Here is a 20,097-nt window from a genome sequence, read left to right on the forward strand (position 1 = left end):
CCCTAAACACTTCTTTTCTACATCTGTCTAAGATTCTTCTTGTGTCAGAAGTCAGTAACTGAGATATATGCTACTTGATGTTCCTCTTCCTGTGAAGAGAACTGGTTGGCTAGTGTCTACAGATCATGGCTTGAAACATCTAACTACATAATAAACTCTTGACTGTAGCACACACTGGCTAGTACAGAGCTGGTCCACTTGAGACATCCTTCAACGTTTGAGTGTCTGCTCATAAGCTGCTGTCCAGATAAAGTTATCAGGTGTGTTCTTTTGTGTAAAGTTTGTAAGAGGACTTGCTGTTGTGCCATAGTGAGGGAAAAAATCCTGTAATACCTTGCTGTCTCAAGAAATGTCCTCACCTGCTTTTCAAACAAACTGCATGAGAAGCTTCTACCTTGGTAGGTTCTGAATGGATTTTACTACCTCCCCCTTAAGATAAGACACTTTTGTTATTCTAGCTGACATTTCTTTGCCTTAGTAATTAACCCTAGATATTTTAGATTGCTCAACACCTTTATAATACAATGAATACAGTTTTGCCAAGACTGGGCACAATATCATATGTATAACAAGAACTTTCTCTCATCTATATTAACAAGAATATAGTCACCAGCTCCTGCTAGAATGTGATCTACCACAAAAATATTGTTCAGTTAGTTTTCATCTCAAAAGGCAAAAAAACTTTGGTAGCTACATCCCTTAAAAGCTGACTTCTCTCTCACTACAAATGTCAAGTGTACTTGCCAGTAACCATTATTCAGGTCAGTAATGACACTTAAATCCACCCATTTTCTCTAAGGCTTTAGCTGTACTAGATATGGGGGTAAGGCTCTACCACTGTATGACTGTTCAGTTTCCTATACTCTGTGCAGAATATGGGGCTACCATCTTCTTTGGCATCAGTATAAGCAGACAAGCCTTAAAGAATGTTGGATTTCTGAATTACCTACAGATTGAACATCTGATATAGTTTTACTCACATGGTTTGCTCAAATCACTCAGATACACAACAGGAAGCCTGTTTTTGAGTATCTGTTGTATCTATATGTCTAAGTGGTGCTCCCCAGTTGGGTGCACCCTGGCTTAGCAGTGAGCATGCCCCCATAGTCTAGTGGTACAACTTAGACTTCTTGAATGTTACCTTTTAAAAACCCTTTCCTTAACATTGACAGTATTCAGACAAATTTGGTCTGAATGTGTGGTGGGTTTTGTTGTTCTGCTCACAAAACTGTGTTTCCTTTTGCAATCAGTTTTAGTTTCATTGTGTTGAGTTTTTTATGTCTTGAATTTTGGAATGCTAGCATCATTGTCTTCAGTTTTGACATGTTTGCATTCTGATAATTCAACATACAGTCAGATATGGATGCACTGGTCTGTGTTGTGTATGATCAACACCTGCTTGTTCAGCTGCATTTGATCGACTAAACAGATGGTCAACATGTGTACAAGATTTCACAATTCTCGTGGATGGGGAATATGACCTCCAATTTTGTGCAATCTCAGAGTTAATGTATCTCTCTCTCTCTCTCTCTCTATATATATATATATATATGGGTTCCTGTCACTTCAACGAAAATCCCCATCCCCGATGACCGGATCACCAAGACGAGATCGCCAACACTGCACATCCCCGACAATGGTGAGTTGTGCTGAATGGGATGTATTCCCATTCCCACAATGTGGTGCAATCTCGGAGTTGGTATATCTAAGTAGGGGGGTGCAGGGGGGCTTGCCCCCCCTGCTATACAGGTATTTGTTTATGTTTTAGGTGTATTAGGGGCACAGGAATAGGTTATGTGCCATAATACATAGACTTACCTTTGTCGGGGATGTGTGGTGCCGGCGATCTCGTCTGGCGATCTGGTTGTTGGGAATATGGGTTTTCGTCGATGTAACATGGATCCATTTATATGTGTGTGTGTATATATATACATATATGTATGTATAATTAACAGGGTGGATGCAGAAGGGCTTGCTTCTCTGTAAAACAATGGTGTGTTTGTTGTTTGTTTTTGTTATTGCATGCACCAGTGTTATTTTCCATTGCATGACTACTAGTGCATTGACATTCATGTTTTTGACCTTATGCTGTCACTGTTTAGCTGTGTCGTACTTCAGGTAATCCGAAATGTATGTATGTATGTATATGTGTGTGTGTATATATACATATATATATATATATATATATATATATATATATATATATACACATATATATCCCCTTTAGAAGCGCAAAGTTTCAAAACTTTGAACTAAGATCGAAGTTTTGAAACTTCAAAATTTTAAATGGAGATTGCCATACGGCGCGGAATGGTATAATTACCGTTTCCCTCACTGTAGTACAATCTCAGAGTTGGTATGTTTCATTTGCAGGATATGTGAGGGGCACAAGGGAGGCTTGCTCCCCTGGAAAAAAAAAATATATATATTTTTTTTTTGTTAGGTTTTTGAGGTTTCAAAACTTTGATCTTATGGGCTCGGATGTTTGAAGTTCGAAGTTTTGAAACTTAGAGACATATATTTATATTTTTATATATGGGTCTACCTGATAAGACCGACAAGAGAAAACACAGACAATGAGATCACCGACACCGGAAGACCCACAACGGAAATAATCGACAGTTTGAAATCCCGATGCTGAAAACACCAACATGAGAAACAAGCACGATTGTGTAAGTGTGCGATAGTGGCGGACTTTAGGGTTAGGGTACGGGTAAGGTAAGTGTGCGATAGTGACAGACTTTAGGTTTAGGGTGCGGGTAAGGTAAGTGTGCGTTAGTGACGTACTTTAGGGTTAGGGTGCGGGTAAGGTAAGTGTGCGATAGTGACGGACTTTAGGGTTAGGGTGCGAGTAAGGTAAGTGTGCGATAGTGACAGACTTTAGGGTTAGGGTGCGGGTAAGGTAAGTGTGCGATAGTGTCGGATTTTAGGGTTAGGGTGTGGGTAAGTAAGTCTGCGATAATGACGGACCTTAGGGTTAGGGTTTGGGTTAAGGTTAGTGCATAGATAGTTGTGTATGTAAGGTTTAGTTAGGTTTGTAAGGTTTTGGTGTGCTTGTGTTGTGTGTGTGTTTTTCGGAACAGCAAATTTGTTTTGCTTTGTTGACTGTCGGGATTGTGCTTTGTTGGGCATGTGAACTTTCATGTTTTTGAACTTTCGGTTTTGTGGTGTCGGTGATCTCATTGTCTGTGTTTTCGCTTGTCAGTCTTATCAGGTAGATCTATATAGATATATATATATATATATATATATATATATATATATACATACACACACACACACACACACACACACACACACACACACACACACACACACACACAGGGAGGGAGATACATTGAGAAGAGAAAACATGTACAGTACTTATTTTACAGATCCTTGTTAAGTAACTTAGATACTGTTTATTTCAGGTCTGTGTGTACCTGCAACCATTAATGATAACTAATCCTGCTAATACCATCCTTTGTTGCACACTGCAGCTGTTATTGTCTGAACTCTTTCATTATATTTTGGCACAAATGTACTTTTCAGTGTATTTTGTAAATGTCCACAGTGCTCACATATAACTGTATTATTTCACTGCATGTGTACAACTAACATACATATAATTTATACTGAGTAAATTTTTATGTTTTGTTGGAAATTTAAACTTTTATTCTTTGTCATGATTGTTTGTGTTATCTCTGTTTTCTTGGTCTGAGTCGTAGCTGAAAAGGGTCTATGGACCAGTTTACTTAACCTGGTTAACAAATGTAATTAATAATAAAAAATCCCGCACCTACCCTTGTGAATGAAAATTGTCAGTAAGGTGCCTTTTTATTTTTATTTATTTATTTCACATTTATTAACTGGTTTGGTGAATTGGCCCAATGACCCTTTTAAGTCACAACCTGGGCCACAGAGGCCAGACAATACAAGTAAACAAACAACAGAATGTAAAAGTATTTATATAGTACTTTATGTAGGCATTGGTAGTAACATAGTTGTAGGTATAACATAGTATTGACTTTTCATTTAGGAGCAAATCATTTTGAATTTTCAGCTAGGGTACTGTTCCTTACTGACAGAGCAAATTAGTTTAGACTTCAATTCCAAAGAAGCATTTCAACAAATATGATGAGATGAATTAGTATCATGTCAACAGATGGAAAACATGGTTGTTCCTTGTCTTGTAAATCCTTTCTAGCCCACATCTCTGAAGCAGTTAGAGGCATGCTATTTTATTAGATGTTTTTTTTAGTTGAAGTTTGAAGTTAGTAAGTGTACACTGTTTGTTCCATCTGAAAGGTGCATTTTAGAGAAGGCTTTCTCAGTACCATTGTTAAGCAGTGGCTCATTGCTTGCTGAAATTGTAAGTCATCTACCATTCTTTATTGTAATGCAGCAGTTTTCTACATTAGCTAAATTGAGGTAGCAGAGTATGTTATTCTCAGAGATTATAATAATGTAGTGTTAGCAGCTGAATTAACGACAGTAAGGGGCAGTCTGTATTCAATCTTATGAATAAATACATTGTTGGCTGTGGAACCTGATGGCTTCTTGAGTGAGGAGATTGGATATTGCATAGTTTGCTATAAGTTGTCCTAGTACTTTGTTAGTTGGGTCTGTACATGAGTAAAAGAGATGGGGAAGGATAAAATGCAATTCCTAAGTATCTTTGAGAGGTGATTGTAGGCAAAATGTTAAAAGAAATATCAGTGATAACAGGGATCAGGCACATTTAATCTTTTAAACTGTGCCAAACAGCATGGCAGTAGTCTTGCTGATATTTACAAGTTTGTTATTAGGTAACCAGTTCTAGAATTCTTTGAAATCAACCCGACGCTTTACAGAGATTTTTGTGAATTGATTTCCCATGCCAAGTGAACACCACATCATCTACATACATTATGTAGTCAAGTGTTGGGAGATCCCAAGAGAAATTATTAATAAATAACGAAAATAAAAGTGGTCCAAGAACAGGGATTACACAGAAAATGTTGCTATTTACTAAGGAATCATAAGTGCAATATATTGTGTAGGATCGATGGTTGTGAAACCACTGTACAACTTCTAGAGTGAAGCAGTCTGTAAGCGTATTTACTAATTGCTTGTGATGGACTGTTTTAAAGGCTGTTTTCAGATCAAGAAAAATTGGGTAAGTCGTCATACATTGATCCTTACTGTTATAAAGTTTAGCTGTAAACATATGTACCACAGTTAAGGAACTGTAGTTGTCACAGAAACCATGTTGCTTAACAGTCAGTATACCATGTTTAGAAAGGTATTCTAATGTCTAGTAGTAAATCATTTTTTCAAGTATTTTTCCTAATGGGCAAATGCTAGCATTGGAGCAGAGATCTCGAGGTTCTGCTGCTCCCTATGTTTTTGTTAGAGGTATAACTAGTGTATGTTTTAAAACTTAATGGTGCAGTTTTTGTATTAAGGGATAAGTTAAATATAAACATGAGGTTTACTGAGAATACGGCTGCCTGTTCTGAGGATCTCTCGGTATAGAGAGTAGAAGAAGGGATTGTAATTGTAATGGATTTTTTTCTAGCAATTCTTGCATGCTTTTCTTGATAAGAGTTTTGAACTAGAAGGTGGTGATGTATTAGTTTATGAATATGTGAAACTGCATCCAGATATTTCCAGGAGTTGGGGAGTCTTGGTTGTCTTCAGTGTAAGAATAACGCATAGGCTTGTGGAAGTCAGAAATACCAATTTTGTGTTTCTGGACTGGGCAGCAGCATGGTTGAAATATGTACATGTTTTTTCTGCAACTTTGTTGAGAGCCAGCTCCCCAGAATACAGTTTTGTTGAGTTTATCTTCTACAAAGTGGTACTTCCTTGAGTTTTTTTTTTTTTTTTTTGAGGGAGGAATGCACCCCTGCCTCCATGTTGGATGTTTAATTCCCCCCATCTCCTTACTTAAACACCATGGTTGTACCACTTCACATTTATCAAAGCAGTGGGCTTGCTGAGTTGCTTATCAAAGAAATAACTTGCTCAAAGAAAAAAATAAAAAAAAGAAACTTGGAAAACTATGTGAAATGTCAGAATTAAATTATTCTGTTCCCTATTCTTTGTTTCTATGTATTTTTTTTCTTTTATAGGTGAGTGACTACCAAATTACTGGCATTGTTTTTACCAATCCACAAACGGTGATTGTAACATCGAATGACAAGAAATCCTCTACCTGGACATTCCTGTACAACCCTTCCAAGAAATCTGTCTGGTATGCCAACTTGTTCTGTATAGCCAGTAATTATTTGAAACTTGCACTAATATAAATTATATGAATGACTTGCCAAAACAGAACCAAGGCTTTGGTTTGGATGATTCATGAGTAAAATTACTGAGTAGGTACCAGGGCTGAGAATTTTTTAAAATCCTAGTTTATCTATGTTATATGCTTTTATTTTACCTTTGTTAACCATCATAGAGCAGTGATCTTTGTGGATATTTTTCAGGCTCTGTCCAGGCTTACAAACAAGTAAGTAAACCTTTTCTGTTTTACAAAATCACACACAATAGTAGAGCAACATATACTGTATCCATTGTGGCTGTTGTTGTAACAAGTCCTTCTATATTGCAGAGCTTATAAACAAAGGGGTTGCATCCAGATCTAGAGATGTCATTGACGCCCTTTACTCAGCCTTCATTTGGCAAGTCATTGAATGTAATGCCCCCTTTGGCATGTATCTGTCCAGACATATGCAACAACTGGAGCACTCACAGAGAAATACCTTACTAAAAGGATACAAGGCCTAAACAACTTGTCCCACATGAACCAATTCAAAGCCCTGAAGCTATACTCTGTATCCTACAGACTGCTTAGAGGTGACCAGTATCTGACATACACAACATTCTCTGACCCAGTACTGATGAATTTGCTGCACATCAGCAAGTCAAATGGCATCATAAATACTTCATCTTGGGATCCAGACTTCTTCTGCAACATCAACAGAATGGTTTGGAGGGACAGTTATATCTTGCAGAGAATACAACTGCTCTGGAACAGACTCCCCATCCACATAGAACAAAGTTAATTTGTGCATATTCAAGTGCAACTTGGATCTATGGATGGGAAACAGAAGATTTACCCCAGGACTGCTTCTTCTACTACTAATGGACATTGGCAGCTTCTAAATGCTTTATCCCATGTATGCATCTCCTCAAAATGTCTGTGGTATACTCCCAGTTATTCTAACTATGGGTAATATATTATTATTGATCATGGGATGGGTAAAGTCAGTGTGTAAGCAGATGGGATAGGTTAATTTGAGTACAAAAAGGGAAACTGGCTAGGCAAAAAATGGCCCGCAAGGGCTTCTAGCCTAGTACTTAAATATGAAACTATGAACTCTACACAGGATGTAGGGCATAAAAGTAATTTATGGACACAGTTATCCAAAACTGAATTTCCCCAGTAGAGAACAGTGTCCGTAGGTCAAAGGAGTGTATGCATATCCAGAAGGAGAAAATGCAGAAGTAGTGGAGGAGACCCTCAGCCAGAAAGGAATCCAAAACAGAAAGCAGAACAAACATGAGGGGGTTGAAGGGAGCAAATACTGCACCAGTGAAGAGAAAGACCTCTACTGTTATGGTAAGAGTCTACACAGCGGCACTGTGTCCTTCTGTATCACTGTTGCAGTATTCTTTACTATAGGGAGAGTTAAAAAAAGCTCAGGAAACAGAATGGAAGGTGGAAGGCTGAGAAGAACCATCGGCAAACCCATACAAAATGGTTCTAACAAAACCTGCTGTCACCCTAGAAAACCATGTCCAACTTATAATTCTTAGTAAGGGTATGCACTGAAGAACAAGTAGCAGTTTCAAGGATGGAACTGGTGTCCATCCCCTTGAAGAAAGCACCAGAAGAGACAACAGCTCTAGTGGAATAAGTTCTAACAGAAGTAAGCAAAGGTTTGTCATTAAAAGAATAACAAAAAGAAATGGCTTTAAATATCCAGGATGAGATGGTTTGCTTGGAAATGGCCAAACAGTGCCCTGGAATGAAAGGAAACAAGAAGTTGGTCATACTTATGAATGGCCGTAGTTTTTTCAAAGTAAAACCTGCTCTTTTTGTGAAAATCCAAAGTATGCAATACCCTCTCACTAGCAGACTGAGGGGAAGGGAAAAAGGAAGGGAGTTGCACTGTCTGAGTCAAGGACAACTCATTTACTACCTTGGGCATCTTGGGCATAAAAGAATGATTAGTATGAAGGGGACACCCTATCCCTGTGAAAAACCAAAAAGGAAGAATGGCCACAAGGGTCTGGTGCTCAGAAACCCTCCAAGCAGAAGTAAGAGCCAGCACAAAACAGTCTACCAGGGACAGTGTTGCAAAGAAGCAGAATCTGTAGGCTCAAAAAGAGCCTGAGTCAGTTTTTCCAAAAAGGTCCCAAGGAGGAGGAATAGGTTTCCTTGAAGGCCTAAGATGCAGGATGCCTTTAAGAAATTGTTTGACCTTAAAATGAGAAACCAATGGAGGATTCAAGGGCAGACCAGCAGAAATAGTGACAAATGGGCCTTCAAAGAAGACTAGGCCAAGCCAGACTGGAGCAACTCTTACAAATAAGAGAGGACCAGAGAGACCCCCCCCCCCGAAAAAGGGTGCTGGTTATGAACATGGCACTAGACAGAAAATCTTTTCCATTTGGATGTACAAGACTTTCTGGTTGAGGGTTTCCTTGCTTCCTGTAAAACCCTGAGCACTTTCTCAGAAAAGAGTTGTCTGAAAGGGATAAAAACTCTATCACCAACAGTATCAGTTGAAGAGTGGACAAGTGAGGATGGATGAGAGACCCCTTGTCATGTGTGAGGAGGTCCAACCAGTGAGGTAACTTGTGGTGATGGTCTCTGGCCAGATGCATTAAGAGGGGGTGCCAGTGTTGTCTTGGCCAAAAGGGAGTTGCTAGATACATTTTTGTGGAGTCCAGCTGAATCTTCTGCAGGATTCTTGGAAGGTAGAGGAAGAGGAAGGAAAGCATAAAGAAGCATCCCCTTCCAAGGAAAAGAAAGGGCATCCATTTTATATGCCCGATGGCATGGCACTCTGGATCAGAAGAGAGGAAGCTGCCTTTTCAGAGGAGAGGCAAATTGTTCTACCTGAGGAATAACCCACCAATGGACATTGTGCAGAAACACGTCTCTGTAAAGCATCCATTCGTGTACCTGTCTTTTGGACCTGCTCAAAAAGTCCGTCACTAGATTGTGCTCTGAAGGAATGTATACTGCTGAACAGTTAAATGATAATCATAACTGAGAACCACTTCCCAAACCTGAAGCACCTTCGTGCAGAGGAGGTAAGATTTTGCTACACCCTGCTTGTTAACTTACCATATCACTGTAGTGTTGTCTGTGTGTACCTTCATGGAGCCCGGAGAGAACATAGGGTGAAAAGTCTGAAAGGCCAAAATCCGAGCTCTCATCTTTTTGATGTTGCTATGGTCTGACTTCTGATGGGAGAACCAAGGACCTTGAACTTTCAGGTGACCACATGAAGCCCCCACCCCATGTCTGAGGTGAACCGTTCTTGAGAAAGGATTGCAGGCTGAAAGGGCAGGCCTGCATTTAAAGCAAACTGCTGAATCCACCACTCTAATTCCTTCTTTAGACAAGGAAAGAGAGGTACACTGAAATCCAGGGGGTGGCAGTGCTGCAGCCAAACTGACTTGAGGTACCTTTGAAGCTTCTACATATTCAGTCTGGCATGAAGGAGCAATGGAATAGAAGGGGCCATGAATCCCAAGGCCTAAAGAAACTGTCTGGTTGGAATGGCAGTCAGAGGAAGAGGAGACTGAACGAAGGCTATCAATGACAAAACTTTTGGATTTGGAAGAGAGGCCAATATTGGCATTGTCTGAATCCTGCATCCCAGATACACATGATCCTGAGAGGGAGTTAGGACAGACTTTTGGAAGTTGATAGTGAACCCTAGACTTTGAAGAATAGAGATGGTGAACTCCACATCCCTGAAGCAACAGGTTGTCTAGATAGGGAGATATCTAAATGCCTTGGAGCCTGCAGAAAGCAATCACAGGTGCTAGGCATTTTGTGAATACCCACTGGGCAGAAGAGAGGCCAAAGGACAAAGCAAAGAACTGAAAATGAAAGAAAGAAATAGGGAAACTTAGAAGAGGCATCAGCAGTGTCATAGCTACACTTGTTAAAGCAGAGAGACACTTGAGAAGTAGAACCTAAGATAGATAAGGCAGAAGATTTGCCTTCAGAATCTGGGAGGTCAGAAGTAACTTGACAAGCCTGAGCAATCAAGACCAGAGCATATTTGGTCATGTGGGTCTGGTAATTAATAGCCCTAAAGGTCAACGTAGAAGCAGTGCATACCTTCTTACCAATCCTGTCCATTGCCCTACTATCCTTATCAGAAGGTAAAAGTTAGAAAGAGGGCAAGAGCTTGGAAGGTTTGCCAGTAGAGACTGACACCACAGCAGGATCAGCAGAAGGACGTTTAAATAAAAATTGACAGTCCTCATGGACCTTATAGAACCTGTCAAGTTTCTTAAGAGCAGGAGGCTGAGAATAAGGAGACTTGGAAGCAGCAATGAAAGTGTCTAACAAGGCAGCCCACACAGAAGGAACTGCAGATGGCTTAGGAATATCCACCTGAAACAACTCACAGTATCTCCTCTGAATGTCATACACTTGAGAAGAATCACACTTGGAGTATTCCAGTAGCCTAGTAATTATGTCCCCAAAGATACATTCCTCAAAAGGAGACTCAGGGCCAATAGATTCCACCTCATCAGAACCATAAGCAAAAGGCAAAGGCATCTGAAAACAGTAGCACAAGGACCCCTCATCAGACTCTGAATCATCATCTGAGGAATCCAGTTCCATAGGCCATCTAGAAGGGCTAGATGTCCAAAGTGGAGCAGGCACCAAAACCCCTTGAGGAGGCTTTAGGGCCATCAAGGCAGAAAACAAGCCCTGAGTAAACTCTTGCCATTCCCTTTGAGGATCCTTAGGATGGATCAAAACATGCTTTATCTTTTGTCTTTTCTTGGAAGGGGATAGCAACTGTAACAGATACCAGAGGTTTCGACCCTTGGTGAGATTCAGTAAGAGTACCTGGAACCTCCTCCTTGACCAATATCTGTGGAATCCCTCTAGGACTCTTTGAGATAATCAACGCGGTTCCTCCTTAACTTCTGGAGCAGATGCCTGCAAAGCCTAAGAGGATGTGCGAAAAGATGGATCCATGACTACCTCCAATGGAGTCGCAGCACAGGAATCCAATGTAAACTCTGAATGGTCTACAGAGATATTACCCACTTCTAGAGGGACGTCTGGTGGAGGCTGTACAGCTAAAGAATTCGTACAAGACTTCTTGGCCACCTTCTTACCTAGCAGGAGTATCTCAAGGTTAAAGGATTCTGACATGTTACCCTGGGCTAACTATTCAAGCCGCTGGTTTTCAAGATAAATGGCCAGGGAAGACAAATGGCTTCTGAGTGTCATAGGCACAAATGCCTTATAGATACAACAAGAGGTATGACCATGGGAAGCACCCAAACAAAAGGGACACTGTTTGTCATGATTCTTATGTGGAATCTACCTTGACATTTCCTTTTCTTGGATGATGTGCAAGCAACTCAGTTGTGCATTACGAAGCAATGGTGCAGTTTTCTACCCCTAGCACTCCATAGAACAGCCTCTTTTTGTTAGGCTTACAGCAAAACTTGGACCAATCTAGCTCACTCCCCACTAATTACTACAGTATATAACTGCCATAATGGACTGGCAGTTTCCCGCCATTTCTACAGCCACCCTGATTGACATGGTTATCCTGAGGCAATGTAGCAATTGCCTCATATATACTGACAACCAATTACTCTTAAAACAAACAAATACAACATGTGAGAGAGGTATCTGTACTATGAATTTGAAATCAGTTCTCTTACATAACAAACTAGATATCAAACAAGTTGTCAGCACACACTTCACCTCTTGCACATAACAAGCTCACAACACATAAACCCACATATACCGAGGTACTCTCTAGAACCCTACCTAAAGATCTAAGATCAGAGACCTCCCAAGAGCAAACCTACTGCACACACTGCAGACCCAACAGAATCCACTGCACATAATAATACACACAACACTTTCTCAGCCAATAAGCCCGTAAGGCAAAACATCTCAAAACCAAATGTCTTGGTAATAGACAACTCCATAGTGAGACACACAGATGTCCCTCTCACCAGGCTGGACAAGGAGAAGGTCACAGTCAGCTGCCTGTCAGGTGCCAGGTTCCATTCGATCACGCACACACTCAAGTCCCTGACAACAATTACCTTTATGACTCTTATCATAGTCCATGTTGGAGTGAATGACTTGAGATGTATCTCACTGGACTGTATGAAGAGATACATGACTGAACTCTCAGATTATATGTTCCAGGCAGGTATGTCCCTAGCTCTAAGTGAGTCTATATTATGAAACCGAAAAACCCTATGCGCGAATACCAAAACATCCACCCCTATACCGTGAACCTTGAAAATCCCGAACGCACTAAGCGAAAAAAAAAATCGAACTGTCATAGTCGGCCAACCCCACCACTACCTATATACTACTTAGCCAAATAAAATAAACCACATACACACACTAACCAAACCCTACTTCTATCCTAAAGTAAAGCACAAAACCCTACTTCTAACCTGACACTGATCACCACATACACAACTAACTATGCACTTTCCTTAACCCCTCCCTAGCCCTAAGGTCCGTAACTACCGCACACGTCCCCTACAGACACACACCCAAACAAAACAAATAATCCATATACATACATTTAACAAAACCCTACCTCCAACACTACTAAACCCCACAGACAAAACTATCTATGCATTATCCTTAACCCCTCCCTAACCCTAAGGTCCGTAACTACCACACACTTCCCCTATGAAAATATACACAAACAAAATAAATAGCCTACATACATACATATTTAACAAAGACCTACCTCTAACCCTACACTAAATCTAACATACAATGTTAGGTATTCCAATCTCACCTTCATTTTTACATATGGTTTTGGAGCCGATCCTCAGCTCCGTTTTGGCCGATTTTTAAGCTCGAAAACTTCTGGTTGACCCGTGGCTAAGCAGATATCCCATGGTGCACCAGTGCAATCCCCAGATCTCGTTTGCCATGTTGACGATGGGGAGAGTTTGAATCGATCTTCTTCAGTTCCGAGCCTTCCTCTCGGTGCTTCCGCCTGGGTGAGCTCGGACCCTGCATCTATCTCGGAGCCGATGGCTCGGGCTCTGGTGCCATTCTTTGTCTCTTCGGAGCGGGGAGGGTCTTCGGACTCGGGAAGGTAAAATGTGGTTCAAAAAGTCCCAGAGGGTCTTTCCGGATACACAGAGTGAATCCTCCTTCAGAGGCAGAGGAGGAGGAAATGGTAGACATCGCCCTAGAGGCAGGGGCGGTCCGCAATACCAGCAAGGCCGTGATTCCTTTCGAGGGCGGCCTTATCAGCGCTCCTGTTGTGGGGCCTGACTGCGTTTCTCTGGGGCCAGTCCGGGGTCGCATCTCTTTGTATTCAGAAGCCTGGCTAAATATAACCCAATACAAGTGGGTACAAAGAGTTGTTACCAGAGGCTATATCATACCCTTTTCCCTTCCATCGTTTGCTCCCAAAAAGATCCCAGATGTTTCACCCAATCACAGGGATCGGGCAACTTTGGAGATCAACACGTTGCTCTTAAAAAGAGTCATCCAGCCCGTCCCAGCAGACCAGACAGGATCCAGAACTTACTCCAGGTTCTTTTTAGTCCCAAAACGAACCGGAGACTGGAGGCCAATTTTGGACCTCAGCAGATTAAACAAATCCGTGAAGAAGGACAAGTTTTTGATGGTCACACTGCAGTCGATACTCCCATTGTTAGGGAAAGACTATTGGATGTGCTCTCTGGATCTCCAAGATGCCTACTACCATATAAAAATGGACAAGGCATCAAGGAGATATCTGCGCTTCTGTCTGGGAGCCAGCCATTATCAGTTTTGTGCTCTGCACTGTGGTCTCACCACAGCCCCCAGGGTGTTCACCAAATGCATGGCAGTAGTGACAGCTCACCTAAGACGTCAGGGATTCCAGTTGTTTCCGTATTTGGATGACTGGCTCCTGACTGCCCCCACCAGGCATCTACTCATCCAAAACAGGGACACCACCATTCAGCTTTGTGCTCAACTAGGGATCTCCATTAACTGGGAAAAATATGCATTACTGACCTTGCAATCTGTGATATTTATGGGTGCAGAGGTAGATACAGTGGATATGACAGTTCGTCTCCCCGCCGGAAGAGCACAAAACGTCATCTCACAAGTTCAGCATCTTCTTCCGCTTCGGAAAGTCAAAGCAAAATGGATTTTTCAACTTCTTGGAACGATAGCATCAACCATTCTGTTAATACCTTTAACCAGGTTGCACATGAGAATTCTCCATTGGCTCCTGTTCTCCCAGTGGTCATTCCAATATCTACCGCTGAGTCACCCTATCTTGCTGACAGAATCATGCAAAAAGGACCTTCACTGACGGATAGCCACCAACAACTTGTTCACGGGAGCTCCGTTTGTGCCTGCCCAGCCCGTTGCCACTGTGACCACGGATGCTTCCCAGGTCGGGGGGGGGCATTATCTTGGCAGGACTGTCCACGGCACATGGCAAGAACACAAGGCTCATCTGCATATCAATGTTCTGGAGATGAGGACAGTCCTTCTGGCGTTGCAAGCACTTCAGGACCTTCTTCCTCCAGGGACGATTGCGATACAATTGGACAACATGTTGGTTGTGTGGTATATCAACAAACAGGGCAGTACCAGATCTTACCCACTCTGTCGAGAGGCCATGCGAGTTTGGGAATGGGCGATTTCTTCCCAGTGCTTTCTGGTGGCAGCGCACATTCCAGGGCCAACCAACGTGATAGCCGACAGGCTAAGCCAGTCAATCTTACTGCCTCACAAGTGGTCTCTGAAACGGGAAATAGTGGAAAAGATTTTCCGAAAATGGGTACAACCTTGCTGCAACCTTTTTGCCAGCCCAGTCAGTGCCAAGTGCAGCAGTTATTTTTCCCTAATTCCCCCTCCGGGAGAAACACCCAGAGGCACTCTGGTCCATGATTGGCCCACAGGACTTCTATATGCTTTTCCTCCATTCCCTCTTATCCCCAAGGTGATTCAGAAAGCCAGTCGGCTGGGAAGCAAGTTGATCCTCATTGCTCCTTACTGGCCTTGTCAGGTCTGGTTTCCCTTCCTCGAGCCTCTTCTCCTGGATGATCCTTGAATTCTGGACCCAGTTCCAGATCTATTGACCCACGTGTCGGGTTTGCTACACCCCTCTCTCCACACCCTCAAATTGACAGCTCGGCTGCTCCAGTTCCATCTTTAGTCAGGCTTCATAATGTTTCTTCATCAGCGTCCCATATTCTCTTACCCTCGCATAAATCCTCAACCAGAAGGCTGTATCACAGTAAATGGAAAAGGTTTTCTATTTGGGCACAGAAAATGAAAGTGGATCCTTACACCGCTCCCATTCCTGTGATTTTGGAATTCCTTTCGGAGCTTTTTCAGCAGGGATCTGCCGTGGCCACCATCAAAGTACAATTGGCGGCAATCTCTCATTTTTATATAGGGTCTCCAAATGTCAACCTTATGTCTCATAAGCTATGCAAGACTTTCTTGAGACGAGCCACTTTACTGAGACCACCATTACAAGAACCTGTGGCTTCTTGGGACTTAAATTTTGTGTTGTCCAAATTGACATCCCCCCTCCCTTTGAACCATCTCATTCATTTTCTTTAAAATATTTGTCTTGGAAGACTGTGTTTTTAGTAGCTATTACATCAGCCAGATGTTTATCTGAGCTACAAGCCCTGTCTATTAAGCCACCTTATTTAATCTTTCATAAAGGGCGGCCGGGGTGGTGCAGCAGTTAGCGTTGCTACCTCACAGCAACAGGTTCTCCAGTTCGATCCTCGGCTGGGGTGCCTTCTGTGTGGAGTCTGCATGTCCTCCCTGTGGTCGCGTGGGTTTCCTCCGGGTGCTCCGGTTTCCTTCCAAATTCCAAAGACATGCTGTAGGTGGATTGGACACTCTAAATTGGCCCTAGGTGTGAGTGCGTGTGTGTGTGTGTGTGTGTGTGTGTGTGTGTGTGTGTGTGTGTGTGTGCCTTCTGTGGAAGGTTGGGCGCCTGGCTGGCAACTCGACACTGTAAAACTCCACTGCCAATCATGAGCAGACAGGTGATCCGCTGTGGCGCCCCCTAACTGGGAAAAGCCGAACGTAGAAGAAGAATTTAATCTTTCATAAAGACAGGGTTTCTTTACGTACCAATCCTTCATTTGTTCCCAAAGTTTGTTCTACTGCCACATTAAATCAGTCCATTGAGCTTCCAGTTTTCTTTCCCAATCATTGTAATGCAGCTGAATATCATTTCCACCAGCTGGATGTTCATAGACAGCTACGTTTTTATTTGCAACGGACCAAAGAATTTCGGAAGTCAGACCAGTTATTCATTTCTTTTTCTGACTCCAGATTGGGCTTACCAGTTTCTAAGGTGACATTGTCTAACTGGATTTCTAGTTACATAGCCTTCATCTACAGTTCGGAGGGCAGACCTTTACCCCACAGGATCAAGGCTCACTCTACCAGGTCTCTGTCTACCTCTGCAACCTTTCAAGCCAGGGTACCACTTGATCATATCTGTGCAGCAGCTAAGTGGGCTACTCCTCGCACCTTTATTACTCATTATAAGTTGAATTTGGCTTCTAGGGGTAGAGCATCCTTTGACTCCACAGTGCTCAGGAGTATTTTCCAATGAGCCACCCAAGAATAAGGTACTAGGGACGCTGTCCCCTATGTAAAAATGAAGGTGAGATTGGACTACCTAACATAAAGAAGTTATGTACTCACCATAATGTTCCATGTTGGTAGTCCATCTCACCTTTCATTTTTACCAACCCGTCCTTCTGCCCCCATCCTGGAAGATCTGGAGGTAATGCTTGAATTTTCTTGGTTGGTGACCCTTTAGTATTGGTTTATTGGTTAGGGTTTTTTTTCTGTTTCTAGCGAGCAGCAAACAAGATCTGGGGATTGCACTGGTGCACCATGGGATACCTGCTTAGCCACGAGCCAACCAGAAGTCTTCGAGCTTGAAAATCGGTCGAGTCGGAGCCCAGGATCGGCTCCGAACCCATATGTAAAAATGAAGGGTGAGATGGACTACCAACATGGAATGTTATGGTGAGTACGTAACTTCTTTTTACTTATCTAAGCACTTACCTTAACCCGCACCCTATCCTAAACTCCATAACTATCCAACACTTACCTTATGCAGCTAATCCACAGACAGGCCAACCATGGAAATTCGATATTTCCATTTTTGCAGTTTTCGACTTTCGCTCTAAGTCCACTTCACGCTATACGGTTCGACGTTTACGTATTCACGCAAACGTCTTTTTGCTTTCGTAATATAGACCCGCTCTAAGCAGCATTTCTAACTTCACTCAGGATGATGCCTCAATATAAACAAAAAATGACTGACTTCAGCAGTTGGCTTAGCTTCTGGTATCAAGCCAGGGGGATATTCAGTATCTGTCAGCCTGGAAAGATGTGTTCCACAGACCATGCTGCTTTGCCAGAGATGGTATTCACCTGTCGCCTCTTGCCTTTTGGTTACTGGAAAAGGTACTTGCCTCCTCCATAGTGCCTTTTTAGGCAATGTCATAACAAAATTCTCCAATGTAAAAAAAAAATTCACTGAAGAGAGAAACTCAAGGTTATGCTGCTTAATGCTAGGAGTCTAAATCTGAAACTGCACTCATTGGAAGCATTCCTTACCTTGGAAGATGCTGATGTCTGTGCAGTCACAGAGACATGGTTCAAGGTTGCAGAGAGCACCCTGGCCATGCAAGGCTACAATGCCTTCCACACACTCAGACCTCAAAAGAAGTGTGAAAAGAACAAATGAGGCGGTGTAGCCATCTTCATTAAAGACAAATACACCTTAAGACTGGTTAAACAGTATGACTCCCTAGAACTTTTCCAAGTCCAACTAACTGTAGGTAAACCCCCCTTCCATGTCTTTGTTAGCTGTAGGTCCCCCACCATGAACGACAAAAACCACCCTGCCTACCTAGACCTACTTAAGTCACTCACAATACAGCCAAACGCCCTGGTCATGGGTGATTACAACTATCCTTCCATCAATTGGGAGTCATATATGAGCACAAACGCACTTGCTGTAAGGTTCTTGGACTATGTTAATACAAATGCTCTGGAACAGATTGTCCACACCCCCACAAGGGGTTCAAATGTCTGAGACTTAGTACTCACCAACATAGAGGGTCTCTGCACGGGTCTTTATTAGATGAGCGACTGTTCCGATGTTCAAATCTTAGATGGTCGACATCATATGATCAAATGTCGGAAAGGTCGAAGGTGAAGGTCAATGGCTTTTCACGCGCAGAATGGAAAATTTTCCCTTTCAGCACTGAAGTGCGTTCTCGGAGTTGGTATATTTAAGGGAGGGGGTGTGGGGAGTGCAGGAGGGCTTGCCCCCCTGCTCAGAGCAGTAAGGAAAGTTTTTTTTATTATATAGTCGATGTTTAGAACTTCGCTCATATGAGTTGGCTCATGTGAGGTTCGAAGTTTTGAAACTTCGACTATATAATATAGGCCCTCTCTGCACTACCCCCTATGTGTTGCCCTCCCTGGTAAGATCTGATCATAAATCAGTCTAATTCAAAGTAATGATCATACCTGACCCCCTCAAGAGCAAAAAAGATAAAAAATTTCTCCAAACCAAACTATAGCCTCCTAAATGATGGCATAGCATAAATAGTTTCAAATCCCTACTACTACTATCAACAATGACTCTTATACAGAGGTGTGCACAAATGCCCTGTATGAACACCTGTATAAATTTATAGACTCAGCTGTACCTGAATGGATCAAAACAATGTCCTCACAAAAAAAGCAAGCCACCCTGGTGGACCTCAGTCATAAAATGTTATACAAGAAGAAGAAGAAACTAATGTCTAAGAACAAGAGTGAACTGACTCAACAGAGGAAGGACACCCTCCACAGCTTGAACAAGCAGATTAGATACCTTGTAAAGTCCTCTAAAGCCAATTCTAAAGCTAAACTAGCATCTGAAGCTAGGGATAATCACAAGGCATTCTTCAGCTACGTCAGAAATCTAAAAGGGAAGGCCCAGCTTTATGTCGAACTAGTGGTGGACAGTACCACTCATACTGACCCTGAGGACATTGCCAACCTGCTAGCAGACAGATTTGGTGCAAACTTCATCCCCATCAGACATGCCCCAAAGCATACCTGTCACCAGTTCTCTGCCTATGCAACCATACCCATATGTACTTTTTTTATTTTTTCCCCTATCAGATTTGTTTGTTTTTCAATTGAATTGTGCAGGTTCTAAGTCACATTAAAGGTGAGAAACGTTTTGAAATGATTTGTTGTGGTCTCATTTTTTACATCACAAAAAACTGGCATTTTAACAGGGGTATGTACACTTTTTATATCCACTGTATGTGTGTTTTTGTGTAAGTTGGTGAAGTACACATTTGTGTGGTACACAATTCATCTGAACATTTTTATCTAGAATGCAATTGTTCAGCAACTCATTTGTGTGAAACTGTTTGGTCTAAGCACAATTTTGTGTGAAAAGATAACAGTGACAATCCATTCATCAACAAGGAGAGTTGAATTTCTGAGCTTGTGAGGGGGCAATTCCCCCCCCTGAAATTATATACACCAACTCTATGGTTGCAAAAAATCTAAGAAGGGAGAACGCTCTTAAAAGAAGGGAACCACTGCCAGTGTGAGCTTATGCATTGCACCAGCACTGATTTGCAATGAAAAAACACTGACCTGTGTTATGTGGTAGAAATGATTCCATTGATGGACACTGTTCCATACAGCATATTTCCTGACTGTATCTGTCAGTTAAACGTGGTTAGATCAGGTATGTTTAGATGAATTGTGCATCACACAAAAGTGTATCCTACCAATTTAAATGCATTTTTATATATATATATATATATATATATATATATATATACACACAC

At 42.0% G+C, this 20,097-nt stretch overlaps 1 protein-coding gene across 1 annotated transcript in view; it reads left to right on the forward strand.

Annotated features, from left to right (window-relative positions):
- TEP1 (telomerase associated protein 1) overlaps window positions 1-20,097 on the forward strand; it is a 2,704,809-nt gene that overhangs the window by 2,406,074 nt on the left and 278,638 nt on the right. The window contains exon 46 of the mRNA XM_044058078.1: window positions 6,096-6,217. Within this exon, the coding sequence (XP_043914013.1) occupies window positions 6,096-6,217 (122 nt within the window). The remainder of the gene's footprint in view (window positions 1-6,095; window positions 6,218-20,097) is intronic.

Source organism: Protopterus annectens, chromosome 16.part0 (genome assembly GCF_019279795.1).
Source record: "Protopterus annectens isolate FY-2018-M chromosome 16.part0, PAN1.0, whole genome shotgun sequence".
NCBI lineage: Eukaryota > Metazoa > Chordata > Ceratodontiformes > Protopteridae > Protopterus > Protopterus annectens.